At 42.3% G+C, this 15,103-nt stretch overlaps 1 protein-coding gene across 12 annotated transcripts in view; it reads left to right on the top strand.

Moving 5' to 3' along the window:
- Positions 1 to 15,103, top strand: part of kif1b (kinesin family member 1B) — a 105,557-nt gene that overhangs the window by 72,236 nt on the left and 18,218 nt on the right. For 5 of the 12 annotated variants that reach the window (XM_036988271.1, XM_036988266.1, XM_036988270.1 and 2 more), the window contains 10 exons: positions 1,816 to 1,918; positions 2,207 to 2,239; positions 2,505 to 2,653; positions 3,324 to 3,502; positions 5,867 to 6,004; positions 7,042 to 7,296; positions 10,900 to 11,018; positions 11,562 to 11,647; positions 11,957 to 12,086; positions 13,512 to 13,671. In XM_036988271.1, the coding sequence (XP_036844166.1) occupies positions 1,816 to 1,918; positions 2,207 to 2,239; positions 2,505 to 2,653; positions 3,324 to 3,502; positions 5,867 to 6,004; positions 7,042 to 7,296; positions 10,900 to 11,018; positions 11,562 to 11,647; positions 11,957 to 12,086; positions 13,512 to 13,671 (1,352 nt within the window). The remainder of the gene's footprint in view (positions 1 to 1,815; positions 1,919 to 2,206; positions 2,240 to 2,504; positions 2,654 to 3,323; positions 3,503 to 5,866; positions 6,005 to 7,041; positions 7,297 to 10,899; positions 11,019 to 11,561; positions 11,648 to 11,956; positions 12,087 to 13,511; positions 13,672 to 15,103) is intronic. The other 7 variants (XM_036988273.1, XM_036988272.1, XM_036988269.1 and 4 more) reach the window with 3 other exon arrangements.

Genomic DNA, 15,103 nt, shown 5'->3' with positions numbered 1-15,103 from the left:
TGGGCAATAAAAAGAAAAGAATAAGATGGGCAAAAGTACACCGACACTGGACAGAGGAACTCTGCCTAGAAGGCCAGCATCCCGGAGTCGCCTCTTCACTGTTGACGTTGAGACTGGTGTTTTGCGGGTACTATTTAATGAAGCTTCCAGTTGAGGACTTGTGAGGCGTCTGTTTCTCAAACTAGACTCTCTAATGTACTTGTCCTCTTGCTCAGTTGTGCACCGGGGCCTCCCACTCCTCTTTCTATTCTGGTTAGAGCCAGTTTGCGCTGTTCTGTGAAGGGAGTAGTACACAGCATTGTACCAGATCTTCAGTTTCTTGGCAATTTCTCACATGGAATAGCCTTCATTTCTCATAACAAGAATAGACTGACGAGTTTCATAAGAAAGTGCTTTGTTTCTGGCCATTTTAAGCCTGTAATCAAACCCACAAATGCTGATGCTCCAGATACTCAACTAGTCTAAAGAAGTCCAGTTGTATTGCTTCCTTAATCACAACAACAGTTTTCATAACATAATTGCAAAAGGGTTTTCTAATGATCAATTAGCCTTTTAAAATGATAAACTTGGATTAGCTAACACAATGTGCCATTGGAACACAGGAGTGATGGTTGCTGATAATGGGCCTCTGTACGCCTATGTAGATATTCCATAAAAAATCAGCCGTCCCAAGTCATTTACAACATTAACAATGTCTACACTGTATTTCTGATCAATTTCATGTTTTTCGATGGACAAAAAATTTGCTTTCTTTCGAAAACAAGGACATTTCTAAGTGACCCCAAACTTTGACTGTGTGTGTATGTATGTATGTATGTATGTACGTACATACATACATACATACATACATACATGCATGCATGCATACATACATACATACATACATACATACATACATACATACATACATACATACATACATACATACATACATACATCTTCCTAGTATCAAGGAAACAAAACATTTAACTCTGCCTTAATGTTGGAAACAAACACATTTGTTTTCATCCAGAGACACTTACATTTATTTTCCATGCTGTAGCACGCAAAATATTACGTAGAGCAGGTTTTTAAAGGACCAAAGAGTTTGGTCTTCATGTTTTCGTTACTTTCATTACAGTATAACATCCAACATTGAGTCTGTTTCTGCCTATTGGTGGGTATTGCAGAGGGTGTGTGTGTGTGACATGAAAGGCGACATTGTTCCCCAGAAGACACTGAACAAAAAGCATGATGTCATCGGGACAACTGTCTCCTGCATGAATGACACCCCTCATTGGATGACACTAGACTCCGTTTCAACCAACCTCTCCAAACTACCAACCTCTTAGATACTTGAATGAATCAGTTTGAGTGCAAAATTAATGTTCTTTTAATTGTCACTTTGTGTTACCATTACAGTTGCTAGGTTAGACAGTGAAATGGTTATGAAGATGAAATGTATCTCATGAAAATCGACGGTGTGTGTGACTCCCAAGCTTACCCCTCTCATCCCTTTTCCCCATTAGCCTGGTTCACACAAAGGGCTAAACCAAGCAGACTAGGACCGAGCTGGCCTGGTTAGGTATCAACCATAGTTGCTGGAAAATATCATGCGAAAAGGAAACATCTGAGCCAGCATAGTTTGTTTGGTCCTATAGGGTGAATCAGGCAACCATCTATATTGATCCCCGCAAGACATGCTAGCTCTGTCATGGTTGTGGTGGTGGTGTTAATGATGGTGGTGGGGGTTTGGCCCACCTTCTGTCCTCCCGTCCTGTCTGTCCATTGGCTGACGGGCGGTGTCCGTTCTCTCCTCTCTGCCGTGCTGTGCAGGTCTATGAGAGCAAGTTGCAGGAACTTCAGAAACAGGTGGAGACCTGTTCACTGGCTGTGGAGACGCCCGATGAAGAGGAAGATGAAGAGGAGGAAGAGGAGGGTGCGTTCTTCTTTCAATCATGGAATAGAACAAGGAATATCATTTCGCTACTGTTCATGAACCAGGGACCATATTCATCAAGCATCTCAGAGTAGGAGTGCTGATCTTGGAAGTGGTCTCTCCTGTCCATGTGATCTTGTTCATTTGAACTCTGAGATGCTTCATGAATACAGGCCCAAAAAGCCATTTCAATTAGTTAAATTGAACTTTTTTAATGTGGCCCTGTACTGCACTTGTGTGTGTTCTTTTCATGAGAAAAATGTGTGTTGTCATGTTGACTGCCCATAGAAATCACCCACTCATCAGAAAAGCTTGATCAAGGTAACTGAACTCCAAGTAAAACAGTCTTATGACTAATGATGAAACATTCCAGTCTTCCTAACCAGCACAACCACATACATTTACTAGTGTCCAAAACAACCCCCCAACATTGAACCCATGAACAATACTTAACGTGTGTGTGCGTGTGCACTTAGAGTTGTGTGTGTCTGTCTGTGTGTGTGCATGTCTCTGTGTCTCTCTGTGTGTCTCTTGTGTGGAGTTGAATATATTTGCCACTCTTTGACAATGTCCCCTATCCCTGCAGTGCCCTGGACACAGCATGAGTTTGAGCTAGCGCAGTGGGCCTTCAGAAAATGGCGGTACCATCAGTTCACCTCGCTCCGCGACCAGCTGTGGGGCAATGCGGTCTACCTGAAGGAGGCCAACGCCATCAGTGTCGAACTAAAGAAGAAGGTAACTATTGTCACAGTATACACTCCAATTCAGTTTAAAAAACCTAATTTAAACTCTTAATAATAATAATATTGAATATTGAGAAATATGATTATATTCTTAACAAAATTCTATCAAATTTGGGCCGGTTCCTGAAACGCATGTCCATTGGTGTTGGGAGATGTTCGCATACACACCTAGTTTCAAAATAGCTGAGTCAATGGCTGCATAGCAATAGTTTTAAGTAGCTTCCTCTCCCTGTCTCCTCTCTATGTCCTCTGCATTTATGTGAAAACGCAGGATAGGTGAAAGTGGTAGATGAGTGCTGATCCGCTGAGCACAATGTCAATGTACACCAGAGAAATATAATTACTAGAATGGGAATCCCAATTCAAGTCAATGTCATATTTACAGTACCAGTCAAGTTTGGACACACCTACTCATTCAGGGGGTTTTCTACATTGTAGAATAATAGTGAAGACATCAAAACTATGAAATAACACATAGAATAATGTAGTAACCAAAAAAGGGTTAAGGGTTTCCTACTGCTCTTTATTTATCACAAGCTTCTACTCTCCTATTATTTATGCCCTTTGGCATTCTTTTCTTTTCTTGAATATATTACCTCAGGCAGAACTCCACCCCCGCCTTCCTTTTTGACCTCTCCTTCTCCACCTCCCCCATCTTTCAGGTGCAGTTCCAGTTTGTATTGCTGACGGACACCCTGTACTCACCACTTCCCCCGGAGCTTTCGCCCCCCGAGCTGGAGAAGGAGCGCGACTCACGCCCGTTCCCCCGCACCGTGGTGGCTGTTGAGATACAGGACCTGAAGAATGGCGCCACGCACTACTGGTCCCTGGAGAAGCTCAAGTAAGACCCTGGGTCATGTTCATTAGGGCACACTGTAGCAAAATCGTTTTGCAACAGAAAATTAAAATTTGTGTTTCTTATTGGGCAATTCCAGGTAGTCCCTCCATTTTCTTCCATTTAGTCCCTAATGAACACAAACAACCCTGGTCTCCTAAAGTAGTAAATGAGTTGATTCTGGGGTCAATCCCGGGTCAGCTACAGTCATTTTAGCAAAGGGGGTTGAAATTCAGTTTAAAAACTGGAAATTGCCCATTACTTTGGATGTTAAGATGATCAATTACACAGGTTTCAATTCACTTCCTGCATTGAGTTGATTTGGATTCATATGATATTGCCACAACTTACCTTGATTTTCATTCTCATTTATGATATCCGTGATGCCATCCCTCTTTGCATTCTTAAGGGAGGTGTATGATAAAGGGTACAGGGCCTATATTTACAACGCTCGCTGATCTAGGATCAAGTCACACCTGTCCATATACTATTCATTGGTATCTAAAACGCAAAAGTGATCCTAGATCAGCACTCCAGTTATATTGGTGCTGTATCTGATAAACTAAAGTGTATGTGCATTGATTTTAACCTGACTCAATTGATCTCAAAACCCACGATTATAAATGTGAAAATAACCCCCATAATGTTTTTGCAAATGAAATTAGTCTTTGCATTTGTCAGAGATCGTTGTCCCATAGTATGTATTAGAGATACCAAACTGCAAAAAATTAATCCCTGTTTAAATAAGAATATAAACGTTTTAAAATGTTCTCCTCAGGTTTGTACACAACTTGTTATGCACTTATTTAGGGTCTCCTGTATTCAAGGCCCTGAGTTGAGTTAGCTCTAAAACGTTTGCCTCCATTTTTGATTGCAGAATCATTAACCCATATTTTTTTTACCTGACGATTATATCTGGTACTATCCCCAAGGTGGCCCATGTACTACCCCTTCACAAAGGTGGTGACTCTTTGTGACCTAAATAACTATTGCACTATTACAAAACGTTCTTGCCGAGCTAAAATGTTAGAATCCTTGATTAAATCTCAGCTAAGGTCTTATCTTTGAAATGTATCAGTCAAATTTTAGACCAGGTCACAGCATCTCTGCTGCTCACTTGTTATAAATGATGTAGTAAATTGTAAGGCAACATTGTGCTGCCCTTTTCATTAACCTGTCAAAGGCCTTCGATACTGTGGATCACTCTACTAATTCAAAGGTAGTCCATTGGTAAAAAATCTGTCTGACAATCAGCACACAATAGAGCAGGACACAATAGAGCACATACAAATAACTTTAAGCATATGTACTTTGGATGGTGCCCACATTGATCGTGTCCTGACCTACAAATATCTGATCATCTGGATAGACAAAAAGCTGTCTTTTAAAAAGCATATTGATGAGTTAGTTTTGAAGCTGAGAATTGCCTCCCGAGTGGTGCAGTAGTCGAAGGCACTGTATCGCAGTGCTTGAGGCGTCACAACAGACCCAGGTTCGATCCTGGGCTGTGACGCAGCCGGCCACAACCGGGAGACCCATGAGGCGGCGCCCAGTGTCATTCGGGGAGGGTTTGGCCGGCCGGGATGTCCTTGACCCTTCGCGCTCTAGCAACTCCTGTGGCGTGCCGGGCGCATGCACTCTGACACGGTCGCCAGTTGTATGTTTTTTTTCCCCTGACACATTGGTGCAGCTGGCTTCTGGGTTAAGCGAGCAGTGTCAAGAAGCTGTGCGGCTTGGCAGGGTCGTGTTTCGGAGGACGCATGGCTCTCGACCTTTGCCTCTCGACCTTTGCAGCGATGGGACAAGACTAAATACTAATTGGATATCACGAAATTGGGGAGAAAAAGGGGTTAAAATCTAAAATAAAGAAGCTGAGAATTTAAAATGGCCTTCTATAGAAGAAAGCTGAGACTATGGCGACATTTTCTATATATGAATGCAGCTGCCACTTCATTAAAGCCGTTCGATGCATATTACCATAGCGCTCTTCGTTTTATTACGGGCGACTAGTTTAGTACACGACTGCATTCTCTACCAGAAGGTTGTTTGGCCCTCTGATGTAACCTAAGTCCATATTTATTAGATGTCTGGGTGAAAGAGACCTTGGTCTTAACATGACTCGCTGACAAAATAACGGTTAAAAAGTTAGAATAATAATGAACTGTTCACACTGCTTGGCTAAGCAGAACTGAGGCCAGCTTTACCGCGTTGGCCTGGTTTCACATTCGTATACCATAGTTGCTGGTGTGGACAGTGCTGGAAAGGAAAAGGTGGAGAGAAAATAGGTCGGCACAATAGGGTGATGGGAAAACGGTATCGGTGGAATGAAGCGAAACTGTGGTCTAAGTGGAACTCTGATGTGATTTGCAGGCAGAGGCTGGACCAGATGAGAGAGATGTACGACCGCGCCGGGGAAATGGCTTCCTCCAATCAGGACGACAACGAGGGGGCTTTGACTGGAAATGACCCCTTCTATGACCGCTTTCATTGGTTCAAATTGGTGGGGAGGTACGTACGACACAACACTGGCTAAAACAATTCCTTTGTTCAATTTTTCTTGTCAGACTTCTATTTGTCACTTCTGCTGTCTTTGGTTGGGTAGATGTAAAAGAGTTGCTTTATGGAGTTGAAAAGCAAAGCGGTTGGTTTTGTTATGTGGACGGATACCCTCAGCTGTTTTGAGGAGCTTTCATGAATCATTCATGAAATGGAATCCATTTACACTTCCGCGATTCCATTATTCATTTTTATGTCTGTGCTGTTGGATTGTTTCATTTTCTGTCCTTATAGCCTCATGTTTTCATTATTTCACATCTTTCAATAAGCACGTTTTCATTTATGTTTTATGTTGATAGCGTACATTCTGTGCCCTTATGATGTTTTTTTTGGTTTTTTGGACCCTTTACAACATTTCACTTTTCATTTGTTAATTTAATTTGGTGATTTATTTATTTTTCTTTAATTTTATCAATGTCATTTCATGTATACAGTATGTCCTTGTTTTGTTACTAACCACTATGTCTACACCTTATGTTTTTGTACAAAAACAATTGTTGTAACAATTCTGTTTGTTTCCTGTGATGTAGTGTTTTAGTTAAATAAGACTAGTACTAGTCGTAAAGTTAACACTAGACTACTAACAAATGTAAGTAAGCTTTTGTTCTTATAATTCAAATTCTGTTTCTCTTGTTAACATAACTTTATCAATATGGACAGTGTCAACAATATACATTTTAGCAATTTAGCAGACGCTCTGATCCAGAGCAAATTACAGTAGTGACTGAATAAATGTAACTTTTTAGTACTGGTCTCAAACCCACAACCCTGGCGTTGCTAGCGACGTGCTCTACCAAATGAGACCAGTGTATCCCTCTCCAACTGTGCACCATGACAGACTTTAACCTTCAAGTCAGTCTTTCACATTACAGTACAATCTACTCAAGCCAAACTATAACTCTCTCCATTGTTAACTTCACTTGGCTGCTTGCCTCCCTGCATCCCATCACCCTCCCGGCCCTCCCCTTGTACCCTTCCCTCCCCCTTAGCTCCCCCATCTTCCATGGCTGCGTCAACGAGCAGCGGCTGGCCGACCGCACGCCCTCACCCACCTTCTCCACGGCCGACTCAGACATCACAGAGCTGGCGGACGAGCGACAGAGCGAGATGTCGGACTACTTGGATGACGAGGCGTTCGTTGACGACACCAGCTCAGACGCTGGCACCGAGGAGGGCTCGGATATCTTCAGCGACGGCCAGGATCCCTTCTACGACCGCTCCCCCTGGTTCATACTGGTGGGAAGGTTGGTGACCACCCATGATGATGATCTGAACCACCATGTCAGTCATTTTGTGACTGTGTCACATGTGACATTTACACAGGCTCTGGAAGAGGGGGTGGGGGAGAAGAGTGCTGGCTCATTTCACTCAGGGGCAAATGCTAACTTAAACTTAAATTCAATGTTCCCTTAGTCCACATACAGTGAGCTCCAAGTATTGGAACAGTACATATTTTGTTTGTTTTGGCTCTGTACTCCAGCACTTTGGATTTGAAGTGATACAATGACTTACAGACGCACAAATATCCTACTCCCCCCAAAATGCTAACCTTCCGTTATTGAGAGGTTTGCATGTCTTGGGGGTATAATATTTGTGCATCTGTACATTTATTACTCATCATTATTCACTATTCATTCAGTATTATCCGTAGTCATGGTAACATCCACATTAATGTAGAAGGGTTCATGGCACATACTACATTCTTATTTATCATAAAACTGACTCAAATGGCACAGTACATTATTTACCATTAATTTCTATTGGGCACAAAATAATCTGGAACACAACCAAAACAAACAGCAAATGCATCCAACACATTTGGAGTCACAAGCTTGATGTAGTCATTGCGTGCTATGAATATGGGATCAAATACTTAACTTTTTACTACTTTGATACAAATATAAGTGAATAAGTCCCAATAATTTTGGTCCCCTAAAATGGGGTGACTATGTACCAAAAGTTATGTAATTTCTAAACGGTTCAACCTCAAATTAAATCTGACAGTCTGCACTTTAACGTCATTGTATCATTTCCAATCCAAAGTACTGGTGTACAGAGCCAAAACCACAAATGTGTCACTGTCCCAATACTTTTGGAGCTCACTATAAGTAGAGTTTTCACTTAGTCATGCATTGATTCCCCATAAGGGGGGTGTGTGATAGTTAGCGCTGTGAAGAGTAGCTTTGGAGGTACTAAAGGCGTCTTTTCATTATTTGGCTCCCATATACGATTATAGGGCTGATGATATAATTGAAACGTATTCCCACCCATCAAAATTATCTTGTGTGCTGAGTAGTCCACTTACACCTCAAACTGTTGGGTTTTTTCAAATGTCTCATTCATTGAATTGAGTGCTCTGAACTAAGTGTTTGTGAGGTTAAAAAAAAATTCAGGCCATGGAGGTTTGTCTGACACAACCTATAAAGCATAGAAACAAGTTATCACTTATTCATACTGTGAGTCTCTAACATCCCCTCAGTGTCAATGATGCAAGGATATCTGAGACATGTCTCCTCAGTTGCATCCCAAATGGCATTCTTTTCCCTATAAAGTGCACTACTGTCTTTATTGCTGATTTTTTTAAAAGTAGTGTGTAGGGAATAGGGTGCCATTTGGGACCTAACCCTTTTCTATGTATTGCATTCTGCAAGATGGTAGACTGAAAAGAAGCATAATGTGTCACACTGCTATGGAGCAGTGTCTTATTTGTAAAGGCCTCATTTAGAATCAAGGCAGGCAGAGTAGAATATTCTAGAATTAGAATAGAGCCAGCACCGTCATCCTCCAGGCGTGTTTCATCTGTAGATATAGAATGTCATTCTATGACATTCTATTTCTATGGCTTAATACCGCTCCGCTCCAGATGCCACCATTTTCTGCTCCCGGGTGAAGTTTCCACTATGTACAGATCTAGGATTAGCTTTCCCTCCCCCAATCCTCATTAGCGGAGAAAATGCTAAACTGACCCAGTATACAGTAGGGGCGACTTCACCCTACAACTCATCTGTTTTTGTGGTATCTGTAGTGGTTAATTCATTGTCTATTTGTTTTGGTGTTTATTTTTCATTACCTTATTTTATTATTTTTTATTTGAATTGTATTTTGCTTTGCTTTCTTTTCAATGTCCGTAGTCATATTTGTTAACAGCATACAGTACCAGTCAGAAGTTTGGACACACCTACTCATTGAAGGGTTTTCTTTATTCTTTACTATTTAATACATTGTAGAATAATAGTGAAGACATTGTTTTGATGTCTTCACTATTATTCTACAATGTAGAAAATAGTAAGAAAAAAGAAAGAAAAACCCTTCAATGAGTAGGTGTGTCCAAACTTCTGACTGGTACTGTATGTGTGATACAATGGCAATGATATCAATTATCCATATAATAACAATGATGACGTTAATAATTGTAGGAGTGGAGGTAATACTGATTTGAAATTCACATTAGTGATACCAAGTAAATAACCTTAGTGGTAAAAAAAAAAATACTACACATATGTATTTATAGTACATCTGAATAAACTCAGTTTGTATTTCAGATGTTATAGCCACCGCATCTAGTCTGTCTGCATCCCAAATGGCACCCTGTTCTCTATATAGTGCACTACTTTTGACCAGTGCCCATAGGGATCAAAATTAGTGCGCTATGTAGGCAACAGAGTGCCATTTGGGATTCAGACTCGGAGTCAGACGGCAGATCGATGCAGGCCCAGCCAGTCTGTCCTGTTAACAGCCCTACCTGCGTCATCATGACTAAATATATTTGAGCTATATTTCTCCTCTCTCCTTCGCCTCAGCATTGAGTTCTCCTGCACAGGGAGGGGGAGAGTTAGGGCAACGGGGGCGCTGCAAATCAACCCCCACAAAGCAACAACACGTCAATGTGTGACTAAAGCCCGTCGACATAACAAGCGAGTCGGCTCTGACTGCTGCATTTCAATTTAGCTAGTATTGCTGTTTTACCATTCAACAACATGGCTGAAAGAGTGTTTTTATTTTTGCTGCAATATCAGTTGTCTGTCATTTTAGCAGTTTGTCTATTTTTGTTTGTCTATTCTGAAATATCTCTTAATTTGTGATAGAATGCATTTCTGAGTTTACCATAAGGTCACATCCCAAATGGCACCCCTTTTCCCTATACAATGCCCTACTTTTGACAAGGTCCCATAGTGCACTACTTGTGACCAGAGCCCTATGTAGTAAATAGGGTGCCATTTGGAACATGACCTCAATCACTTCAGTGATCATCTGATGATTGTAACTAAAAGTGTGCCTCTCGCCTTTGCACAAATGTCAATTGAGTCATAGTGATTGGCTATTGGCTCATTAGATCTCATATTATACCCCTTCCATGTGACTAGGATGTATTGTCATGACGCAGATGGCTCAAGCTTAACTTCTTTAGGGCCTTCTGTACTGTCATTGAGTCATGGTCAAATTCATTTAAATACCTATTAATTCATTAAGGGTTCAACCCTAACTTCCGCTTCAGTAAAATGTTCACTTAGTTTCGTTTCTTGACCAGTGGATGTTAGGAATGCCTCTAAAAGACACTTGAAGAGCTACCTACATAAGGACTCCATAACATTGTATATTTTAAACCCATAGATACAGCACTCATAAGCATTATACTGATGCAGTATATGTTATGTGCTATGAACTTCTTATGAACCCTTTAACTAAATGTTACCGCATTCAAATTAAGAAAGTAATGAAATATCCGCGTCACCTTTTTTATTGACAAATATAAATTCATTTGACCAAGCCTTGTGAGGCAAGAGCAGACCCCAATAGGGGCTTGTAGGGTCAGATCCTCACCTCTCTCCCCCCTCCTTCCCCCATAGAGCCTTTGTGTACCTGAGCAACCTGCTCTACCCCGTGCCCCTGGTCCATCGTGTCGCCATAGTGACGGAGAAGGGCGATGTGCGTGGTTTCCTGCGTGTCGGTGTCCAAGCCATCGCTGGTACGTACTGCTCCATCTCTCTCCATTTCTCTCTACACACACCCTCTTTGACAAGATTCATACCTGGGCCTGTATTCACAAAGCGTCTCAGAGGAGTGCTGATCTAGAGGTCCCCCTGTCCATTATCTAAATGGCAAACTTATCCTAGATCAGCACTCCTACTCTGAGACTCATTGTGAATTCAATTAGTATGTTATATACTGTCACATAATTGTCCAATCCTGCTCCTTGAGTATGTATCCAGGTAGAATGTAACAATGTGTGTACAGAATGCGACAAGGCACCCTAATCACAGACCACATTCACTAAAACCACAACAAAACAATTTTATACAAGAAAATACCAGATGTAACTCTACAATGAATCAGAATGACTGGAAGAAATGTTGAAAGGCCCTCGGTTTTCTTGTGACCTGAGAGAGAATTCCCAGAGTCGACTGCTTTGTGCTCTTTGAAGAGACGAGTCTGCTCTTGTCAACACACCACGTTAATAACTGGGGCTGACGAACGCGATGACAATGACTTGTAAAACGTGTCTTTGTAGCTGACGAGGAGGCTCCAGACTACGGGTCAGGAGTGAGACAGTCGGGAACTGCCAAGATATCCTTTGACGACGAGTACTTCAAAAAGGTAAGGCCACGTCAGACAAACTCTTTTTGTTTTTGTTTTATGTTTATGTTATAGCCGATCCCGAACACAGATTGAGCCTAGTCCTGTTCAATGGGGATTCTCCATTGAAAGTGCTTTTTAGTCTAGGACTAGGCTTAATCTTAATCTTAATCTACATTCCATACACCTCCCAATAAACATGTCTTTTAATCAGCAACATTTTCTCAGTGTTTTTTTTTTTCTTCAAATGTTCACTATCAAAGCAGCTATATGCTAATATCTCACTCCCTCTGTCTTTCTCTCTCTCCCTCCCTCCCTCCCTCCCATCAGAATGACTTTCCTTCCACAGTCATGACCTGCTCTGGCCTGTCTCTGGAGGAGCTGCGCTTCGTGGAGGGCCAGGGTCAGAGTTCAGAGATCATCACCCCCTCAGAGGAGCAGAACAGAATCAATGACATGGGTAAGGAAGGAGAGACCGGCGCAGCTCCAAGACCCTCTCCTCTCATTCGTATTAAGCCTACATCTCGCCGGCCAATGGCTTGAATTGAGTGGGAATTAATAGTGGCAGACAGTGTTGTCCCTAAATTATTTTCCAGGTAGGGCTCTGCAAAGGCACCCAGGGCCTCTTAAACCAACATTTTCAACCAAATGTTTGTAGGCGGGGGAGTGTGGATGGCGTCCCGCCTCTACAATGATGGGGGAAACGCTGGTGGCAGATATTCTTATTGAAGGTGGAGGATGAATTGAAATAGATTGATACAAGAGTTGGAAATGGCCTTCAGTCATAAAAATAAAATATATTTAAATTACTAAAGTTCACGAGGCAGCAGGTAGCCTAGTGGTTAGAGCATTGGGCCAGTAACCGCAAGGTTGCTAGATCGAATACCTGAGCTGACTAGCTAAAAATCTGTCTTTCTGCCCCTGAACATGGCAGTTAACCCACTGTTCCTAGGCTGTCATTGTAAGTAAAAATGTGTTCTTAACTGACTTGCCTAGTTAAATAAAAAATATGTTTTTGGCTAATGTGAAACTCTGGGTGTAAAGTGACATCTGGTTGGTGCAGTCATATCTAGTTTCCCTTTGAAGGAATTTACAATAGTCCACATAAGCCATTTGATAGAAAAACATAATAAACTTTGACCATAAACCTTCCTTTCATTGTGCACTTTATTGAGCTTTTGAACTGTAAGTAAAGAGGGAAGGAGGAGAGGGAGAGGGAAAAATATGGAGGGAAGTAGAGAGAGTTGGTCTAGCAGTTAAAGCCACTGTCTCTGGCACATGTATGGTCCCCCTGCCTGCGTTGAATAGAATCCCGGCCCTACCAGCCTTCTCACCTCTGCATCTACCCACATCCCCCTTCCCGTTATACCTGTCTCTATCAATAAAACACTAAAATCCTGGCCTCCCTAGTGGTAATGGGGTTTAAGGCACTGCATCGCAGTGCTTGAGGCGTCACTACAGCCCCTGGTTCGATCCCAGGCTGTGTCACAGTAGGCCGTGATCGGGAGACCCATGAGGCGGCACACAATTGGCCCAGCGTCGTATGGGTTAGGGGAGTGTTTGGCCGGCCGGGATGTCCTTGTCCCATCGCGTTCTAGCGACTCCAGTTGGACGGCGTTTCCTCTGACAGATTGGTGTGGATGGCTTACAGGTTAAGCAAGCAGTGTGTCAAGAAGCATGGCTCTCGATCTTCACCTCTCCCGAGTCCATAGGGGATTTGCAGCGATGGGACAAGACTGTAACTACCAATTGGATATAATGAAATTGGGGGAAAAGTAAATGTATGAAAATTGAGGATAACACACAATATTTTGCATTGTGTTCATCCTGGTATGTACCTGTCCGCAGCATGTTCTAACCCTTTGCTGTGGGTGTTTTGTGACAGACCTGAAGCTGGTTCAGGGGAACTTGGTTGACCCTAAGCTTAGTCGAGAAGAAGGACTGGCCGGCCAACTGGAGGTGGGCAGTATCTTTACCTTCCGTGTGACCGTGCTCCAAGCCAGCGGCATTCTCCCAGAGTATGCGGACATCTTCTGCCAGTTCAAGTGAGTTGATCGGCTGTCATCAGATCTGTCCTCAGATCAACCTCAGGCTACGGAGCACACGCACACCGCTGCCATACTGATCTAGGATCAGGGCTGTTGTCAAAGTGTGTGTGTGTGTGTGTGTGTGTGTGTGTGTGTGTAACCGTTCAACATTTTTGGGGCCACTTAGAAATTTCCTTGTTTGTCCATTTAAAATAACATCAAATTGATCAGGAATACAGTATAGACATTGTTAATGTTGTAAATGACTATTGCAGCTGGAAACGGCAGATTTTTTTATGGAATATCTACATAGGCGTACAGAGGCCCATTATCAGCAACCATCACTCCTGTGTTCCGTTGTTAGCTAATCCAAGTTTATCATTTTAAAAGGCTAATTGATCATTAGTAAACCCTTTTGCAAAAATGTTATCACAGCTGAAAACTGTTGTTCTGATTAAGGAAGCAATACAACTGGACTTCTTTAGACTAGTTGAGTATCTGGAGCATCAGCATTTGGGTTCAATTACAGGCTCAAAATGTCCAGAAACAAAGAACTTTCTTCTGAAACTCATCAGTCTATTCTTGTTCTGAGAAATCAAAAATATTCCCTTCACAGAACAGCGCAAACTGGCTCTAACCAGAATAGAAAGAGGACTGGGAGACCCCGGTGCACAACTGAGCAAGAGGACAAGTACATTAGTGTCTAGTTTGAGGAAGTGTCTAGTTTGAGGAACACAGACGCCTCACAAGTCCTCAACTGGCAGCTTCATTAAATAGTACCCACAAAACACCAGTCTCAACGTCAACAGTGAAGAGGCAACTCCGGGATGCTGGCCTTCTAGGCAAGAGTTGCAAAGAAAAAAACATCTCAGACTGGCCAATAAAAAGAAAAGATTAAGATGGGCAAAAGTACACTGACACTGGACAGAGGAACTCTGCCTAGAAGGCCAGCATCCCGGAGTTGCCTCTTCACTGTTGAAGAGCGCTGTTCTGTGAAGGAAGTAGTACACAGCGTTGTACAAGATCTTAAGTTTCTTCGAAATTTCTCGAATGGAATAGCCTTAATTTCTGAGGACAACAGACTGTCAAGTCTGAGTCAATTGGAGGTGTACCTGTGGATGTATTTCAAGGCCTACCTTCAAACTCAGTGCCTCTTTGCTTGACATCATGGGGAAATCAAAAGTGGTCAGCCAAGACTTCAGAAAATTGTAGACCTCCACAAGTCTGGGTCATCCTTGGGAGCAATTTCCAAACGCCTGAAGGTACCACGTTCATCTGTACAAACAATGGTATGCAAGTATAAACACCACGGGACCACGCTGCCGTCATACTGCGTTCTGTCTCCTAGAGATTAACGTACTTTGGTGTGAAAAGTGCAAATCAATCCCAGAACAACTCGAAGGACCTTGTGAAGATGCTGGAGGAAAACAGGTACAAAAGTATCTATATC

This window comes from Oncorhynchus mykiss, chromosome 9, assembly GCF_013265735.2.
Source record: "Oncorhynchus mykiss isolate Arlee chromosome 9, USDA_OmykA_1.1, whole genome shotgun sequence".
Lineage (NCBI taxonomy): Eukaryota > Metazoa > Chordata > Actinopteri > Salmoniformes > Salmonidae > Oncorhynchus > Oncorhynchus mykiss.
The sequence above is the reverse complement of the archived record's forward strand: the minus strand, read 5'-3'. Positions and strand labels throughout refer to the sequence as shown.